Here is a 7,125-nt window from a genome sequence, read left to right on the forward strand (position 1 = left end):
CGGTGCTCAGCTGCCCTCTGCAGCCGTTACGGCCCGCACGGCACGCTTCAGTTCGGCTGGGTTCGGAAGGGTTCGGTGCGCGGTGCTCAGCTGTCCTCTGCAGCTGGTCCACAATATCGTTCGCCATTTATTGCAAATGCAACGGACACAATTCAATGCAAATCCGAAACCAGCCAGCCACAAGCCGGGGCGCGCATTACACATGGAATCCAGGAATGGTGCGCATTGTCTAAAAAATACATCCGCATGTCATATACGGCACGCAACAACCAACAGAGCTAACACAATACTCACGGTTAACTCAAATACCATGAGTTCAGGACAGCGCGTGACTATGAACAAATCGGCACGCGCCAGGTAGGGACATGCCTCGGGCCACCTCCCATTCTGTCTTCTCCACCTGTCCGCCGACGGAGCGACTTCACAACGCAACAGATGCGGTGCGGAACCCGCCGAGTCACAGCCGCAGCCAGGCCTTGAAGTCTGGTACAGGGGACTTCATCAGCTGCCCGGCGTCGGACGCCAGTGACCTGCTGTCGTCACAGTCTCAGCCGGACCTTGAAGTCTGGTACACGGGACGTCACCAGCTGCCCGGCGTCGGGCGCCGGTGACCTGCTGTAGTCACAGTCTCAGCCGGACCTTGAAGTCTGGTACACGGGACGTCACCAGGTGCCCGGCGTCGGGCGCCGGTGACCTGCTGTCGTCACAGTCTCAGCCGGACCTTCAGCACCTTGGGCACGTGCCGGATGGTGAGGGAGACCCGCGTGGAGCGCACCAGCCGCTGGCCAGTCGGCCGGCCGGCCGCGTTGTACACGGTCGGGGTGATGGTGTCCTCGCGAACGGGCTCGATGCCGTGCAGCACGCTGTGGTAGGCGTCCTGTCGCACCACCAGGAGACTGCGCGGTTCCAGCAGCAGCGAGCCGAGCAGAACCGGCCGGCCGTCCTCACACTCCTCTTCCTCCTCCTGCAGGCCGGCCTTTTGTGGCGAATCCTCCTGAAGACCACCCCCCTGTGAAGACTCCTGCAGCACGGGATTGCAAACAGGCTGACGATGGCTGGTAGAAGGTCGCCAACAGTAGTGAAGGTCGCCAACAGTGAATGCCGCATTCACTTACCAGCGGTCGCTTCGTCAGATGCCCGGGACACGTGCGCGCATGTCGTGGTCGGCTGCTGTCAACGCCACTTTGGTGCCCATCCAGCCCCCCCCCCCCCCCCCCCAAGCAGTCAGGGGGAAAGGAACACGCCGAATGAGACGGAGCAGGCACAGTGCTGGTGTTAAGTCAACGGTACCGTGCAGCGTCAAAGGGACAATGAGACGTCACAGATGGATGAAGTATCCACATGTCCCGTGTCGTGGCGTTGGTCATCAGCTTCCGATCCGTCTGCTCCGTCGGACCACAGCATCACAAAGTGCCCGGGAGCGGCAGCGCAACAACGTATCGGGTCGTGCGCCCGCACTCGTGCTGACGTCACTTTGGAAAAGTATAAGATGTGACGTATGCAGATGCATGAACAGGTTTAGCTTCTGTAAGTTCTACAAGGCGGAAGATCTATTCGAAATATTTTTCATTGAGGTCCCCCCACGAACCCACAGACTGAAGTCCAAAATACACAGACTGGAAGAATCCAGGATCGAGAGAGTGGGATAGAGCGATGTTCCGACGCAAATAACGCAGGGGTTCTCAAACAGCGAACGATCTGCGGACGTCGTGCGGCAAAATAAACGCGTTTCTCCCCAAATTGGAAAAGCCCACATAACTAGCCCCTAAATTTAAAAAAAAACGCCTGATTTATGCCAACGTTAACTCTCCAGCGAACACAATAACAGGCGAACGGAAATAACATCAAGATTATAGCAGTATTAGGCCACCTCCAAACGCGCAGTTCGGAATTGTCGACAATATTCAAATGTCATGATCGAGTCACCGTCATTTTGGGCGGCCTCTTTGCGGATATAACAATGGCATCAAGTTCGGCCGGCAATTAAAAAGGTCGGACGCACAGGATTAACTGTGACTCAACTTGTGACCCGCCTGCGCGCGCACAGCACTCTTCCGCTCTACGTCCACCAGCCGGCAGCCACAGCACAAGCCTGTGAGGCAGGCCAGGTCCGTGGTCTGGCCGGGCCGGGCGGCCGCGCTCGTGGCCGGACCGGCAGCGCGACAGCGTGGAGGCTCGGCCGCGGCGGTCTGTGACGTAAGTGGCCGCGGCGTGGCGACGTTACACCCAGCAACGGGCCGCCCAAGTCATTAGGCTTGGATGACCAACGTAAATCAACGATGTGATTTATGTTTGTGGTTTGTCATTTTTTTGTTACTGGAGTCCGTAAGTGAGTTAGCCTACCAGTTCAGTACACCAACGAACTCTCGCTTTTGATGCTGTCTGTCTCAGTACGTGGATACGGAACGAGTTGAAGTCCGGCCGCGGTCCTGCTTCCCGTACCAAACGTTACGTGCGTGTGAACAATTGGCGCATTTCCCGAATCACGGCTTATAACCTCGCAACTGGTAAATGAAGGCCTGCCGATTCCCCTTGCAAACCTCCAGTTTAAAACGTTATTGCTGTTGACATAGCTACACATAATGATGGTCTGGCCTCGTCGGCTTTGCCAGCACCGTGAACCCCCGAGAGCCAAGCCAATAGAACGCTTCATGTTGCGTCTTGTTTCAGAGCGTCGCCTGCCACCGCCCGTCGTGGTCACGGTACCGGCCGACCGGCCCAGCGGGTCCTTACCCGCTGATTTGGCTGTCGCATTCACCGGGCGGCGTGTGACGCGCCGGTGACGCCACCCACCCCGCGTCATCGGCGGCCACTGGGGCGCGGAGCGGCGCCGGCCGCCGGCCGAGCGCAACGGCCGGCCACCGCCGACCGCGCGGCCCACCGCCCTGCCGTTCCAGCCCGCTACTTACTGCTGCTGCACCCGGACCCACCGCCCTGCTGTTCCAGCCCGCCACCTGCTGCCGCTGCGCCCGGGCCAAGCGCCCTGCTGTTCCAGCCCTATTGCACTGCACCGGACCCACCGCCCTGCCGTTCCAGCCCTGTTGGCCGCTACTACAACAGGGCCACTGGTGCAGCTCGGGACAAAAACATCGTTTGAAATTATGTGCGTCTATCTTGCACTGACGTAAGTTTGCGAATCAGCCGGTGTTCTGTCGTACGCGATAAGTTCCATGCATCCTGTGCCAAACCTGGCCTTTGCTGCCGCAGTGATTTCAAATCACGTGCGGCATATTTCAGTGATGGCTTCAAAAGGTGGCACCCCCGTGACACTTCATGAATAAGACTTAAATTGATTGGAGATTGACTATGCGAATAGCGCACCTAGCGCACCTGTGCAAATAGTGCAAACACGTAATGGTGCAAATACATAACACGCTTCAAATTTAGCACGTATCTGGCCGACCGCGTGAAAGTGTGGCCAGGAGCGACAACATGCCCTGCCGCGGCGGGAGCGACGCTCGCCTGGCCGGGGCTGGGAGCGCGGCGTCCTGTGCGTAGCGCCACGGCCGGTACAGGTCGAGCGGCGTACCTGTGCGTCGCGCCGCGGCCGGTACAGGTCGAGCGGCGTACTTGTATGTCGTGCCGCGGCCGGTACAGGTCGAGCAGCATACCTGTGCGTCGCGCCGCGGCCGGTACAGGTCGAGCAGCGCACCTGTGCGTCACGCCGCGGCCGGTACAGGTCGAGCGGCATACCTGTGCGTCGCGCCGCGGCCGGTACAGGTCGAGCGGCATACCTGTGCGTCACGCCGCGGCCGGTACAGGTCGGGCAGCGTACCTGTGCGTCACGACGCGGCCGGTACAAGTCGAGCAGCGCGTGCGAGCCGAGCGATACGGTGGTGATGACGGGCGTGAAGAGCGGGCCGTCCGTGTGCGGCATGATGCCCTGGCCGGCCGTGTACTCGTTCACCAGCACGTGGTTCGGACGGTGCTCGCCGAAGCAGCCCAGAGCGCCGATCCGCTCCATGGTTAGCCGCAGCCACTGCCGACGGCACGGCCCGGCCTTACCCTCACGAGGGGGGGGGGGGAGGGAGGCGGTGGTAGGAGGGGGAAACGGCTACGCCACCGTAAAGTTGCCATGTGGCGTCAGGTAAACAACATCTGTACTGAGCATATTTGACAACGAACTATTTTGGGCCCAGGACGTACCGCACAACTCACTACCCACTTCCCGAAAACTGTGCCGAACGGAAAAATGACACAATTCCAATAGACACGCCCACAAATGTCTTATCATGAAGCGATCATTTCACGGTTCTCAGTTGTTGCATCAAAACAGAGCTGAGGTGGTGAGACGGCAGCTGGTGGTGAACACCGGCAGTGAGCGGCCGCCACCGGGGGAAGGAGGGGGCACCGCTCCAAGACGCGGCGCCCACCTGGGGGATGGGCTCTGGCAGCATGCCGCGAGGGTGCGGCAGGCCGCCCCAGTTCTGGAGGCGCCGGTGCGCCAGCTGGGTCCAGCGCGGCCGCGGCGCCGCGTACACGTGCTCCAGCAGGCGGCTCTCCTCGGCCGGCGACACGAACTCGGGCACGTAGTGCACCACGTCGGGCGCCTGGGGACACATCGCATGCGTCGGGCGGCGGCGCTGCAGCACTGCCGGGCGGACTCGCTGGCGGCGGCAGGGCCTTGTGGAATCAGCATCACATGACAATGTCCGTAAACACAAAGTGTAAGTCAATAAATCGCAGATTTTTCAACCGTCAACTACCATAAATGCCCTCGCTTTAAGTGTGCTCCACAAGAAGGAGACGAGGCGTAGTCACTGTATTTTCGTAGGAGTATGGTCAAAGATTCCTTTCAGTCTGATATAAGTTGCGAATGTGACGACAATGAAAACTGATGAATTCTAATTATGATACGACAAACCTCCGTGACTTGCACGGATGAAAAGGTTGCATTTTATATCACAGGTTGCCCTGTGCATACTCTGTGACAGTGACACGACTTACTTCTTCGATCCTGTACTTCTCAAGACCCTCCATCCTGGTATTGGCTTGTCTGAAAAAACAAGACGAAAGAATTATCCCCTGTAGAATACATCCCAGGGGTCATCTGTGTTGGGTGGCTAATAATGTTGGTTGTTTGATGTTGACAATCATCATAACCTGGTATTGCCTAGGACACATGTCTACCATGACTAACTAGAGGGTTGATAATTGCTTTTTTGCACTAATTACACCAACACCTAGCCAACATCTTGGAAATATTTTGCTGGTAGTTCATGGCTCTAGCCATAGCAACTTACAGCATATGACCTTGACAGTTATATGCTGCTGACACCATATTTCACATGAATGATTGTTTCTCTCAAAATCTCTATACGGACTTTGGGACCTCTCATGAGCCCAGTAATGGTCGTGGAGCTCTGCTTCTGAAATGAAAGTAAATATCATATTTTTTTGCCTCAGAAACATATAAAATCATTCATAGACACTGGGTGAGATGACCATGTCAGGTCAAGGGTAGGTTCTCCATAACACATTTCTGCCATTTTATGTCACATAACCCAAGGCAATATCATAGCTTGAGCAAGTTATCAGTTTGTAGCATGGGACAGCTATTTAGACTTATTGGTCATATATGTAGGTCATTTTGATTTGACACTTGTAAGCTTACAACAAAAAGGACCAGGGTTGGGGCCCTGGTCTACCAACATATTGTAGGATGAACCCAAATAGCCACAACATCAAACAACCTGAGGAAATAGATCCAAACAGCACCCCCAGAAACAACAGGCCAGAAAACTTTACACTAACATACTAAGTAAAAAAATAAATGTGAGAGACTCCACTGTGGGTTGTCAATCTCAAAACTTTGTGGCTTGACCAGGTATACAGACTTGGGCTTAACTGCATAAGAATGTATCCAACTCTCTAATTTGTTTTAATTTGCTCATAACCTAATTTTCATTTAGCTCTAAAGATTGCTCAGCTGACCAAGATTTGGAATTTACTCACATTGTTCCAAGTAATGCATAAGTCTTGGGCTACCTTTTCACATATGTAGATAGGCTCGAGAGCTCTATAGCCCCCCCATAATGTGAGCCCACACACCTGTGGTGAGGAGCCATCTCAGCCTGGGTTGTGCACAGCTAAACTGTGCTGTATGAGCATGGTGCCAGATTATCACATCAGAAGTGAAAAATAGTCCCAGATGAGTTTGCCACTCCATGATAACAACAACTATCATGTAGCTAAGGCTTCACTCACTGCATCATGGAATGCATGGGAAAGATATGATCCCAATCTGCATTCCGCATACTTATGCCCAAGTTCACTGGCTAACATCTGTCAATTTTACTCATTCCTTATGCAGCCCCATCTAGGGGCCACCCACTTCCGCCAGCCATGGCATTTTTCACACCAAAATATCCACAAAACTCAGCATCATTTGGGCTGGCCTGAATTTAACACATGCAGGTGTGAGGTTTAATGCATGAAACTCTTGAATGCCTCAAGATCAGTAGATGGATCTTTCGCAGGCTCGCACAAAGGTTACCTACGTAGACAATGGTCATCATGCAGCTATTTATTGGGTAGGCCTATAGGCCAGCAATAGTCAGGGCATGTCTTCAGGACAAAACGATCTATTTGAATGTCGCGTGCAGATCGATGATCGGATCTCAAATACACTCACCTGTCTTCAGAATAGTTTGCACACCGGCCGCAAACGCGATTGTTTTAGCGCAGGGTAGCACGGCAGCGACGATAGCACCCCTTGTTGTTGTTGGTTTAGGGCGATAGCACCCCTTGTTGTTGTTGTTGGTTTAGGGCGCATAGCATATAGCACCCTGTGATAACACCAGCGATGCGCAGTGTTTGTAGCTATAGCGCTAGATTGACGTATTGTTATTAGAGTTGGTAAAACTGGAAGGGACTCATACAAATCGGTTTTGAAACTTGCAATTAGTGGCTAATATCCATCTTCAACTCTTAATATTGCGAGAGAAAATTAAAAGTCACCCATATGCGTATATCACGTAATTGATGATCACACTTTTGCATGTTTTTGCCTTGCCTTTTCACGATTCTGTTTTAAAGGACCTCATCTACCGGTCATAGGATAAAGCATTAGTTGGTATTAGTGCTGCTAGGTTACCCGTGCACGCATAGCCGATATCTCATGAC

The 7,125-nt window shown here is 54.1% G+C and overlaps 1 protein-coding gene across 1 annotated transcript; it reads right to left on the reverse strand.

The window, feature by feature from the left end:
* Positions 1-703: 703 nt before the first annotated feature.
* LOC119092313 (alpha-ketoglutarate-dependent dioxygenase alkB homolog 6) lies at positions 704-6,751 on the reverse strand. The gene is made up of 6 exons (XM_037215279.1): positions 6,635-6,751; positions 4,948-4,996; positions 4,374-4,550; positions 3,776-3,979; positions 956-994; positions 704-877 (listed from the first exon to the last, which is right to left on the reverse strand). Exons 2-6 carry the CDS (start codon positions 4,978-4,980, stop codon positions 704-706), a joined length of 627 nt encoding a protein of 208 aa, XP_037071174.1. The 5' UTR covers positions 4,981-4,996; positions 6,635-6,751.
* Positions 6,752-7,125: the final 374 nt, after the last annotated feature.

Source organism: Pollicipes pollicipes, unplaced genomic scaffold, assembly GCF_011947565.3.
Source record: "Pollicipes pollicipes isolate AB1234 unplaced genomic scaffold, Ppol_2.1 Scaffold_3447;HRSCAF=4054_pilon_pilon_pilon, whole genome shotgun sequence".
NCBI classification, from domain to species: Eukaryota; Metazoa; Arthropoda; class Thecostraca; order Pollicipedomorpha; family Pollicipedidae; genus Pollicipes; species Pollicipes pollicipes.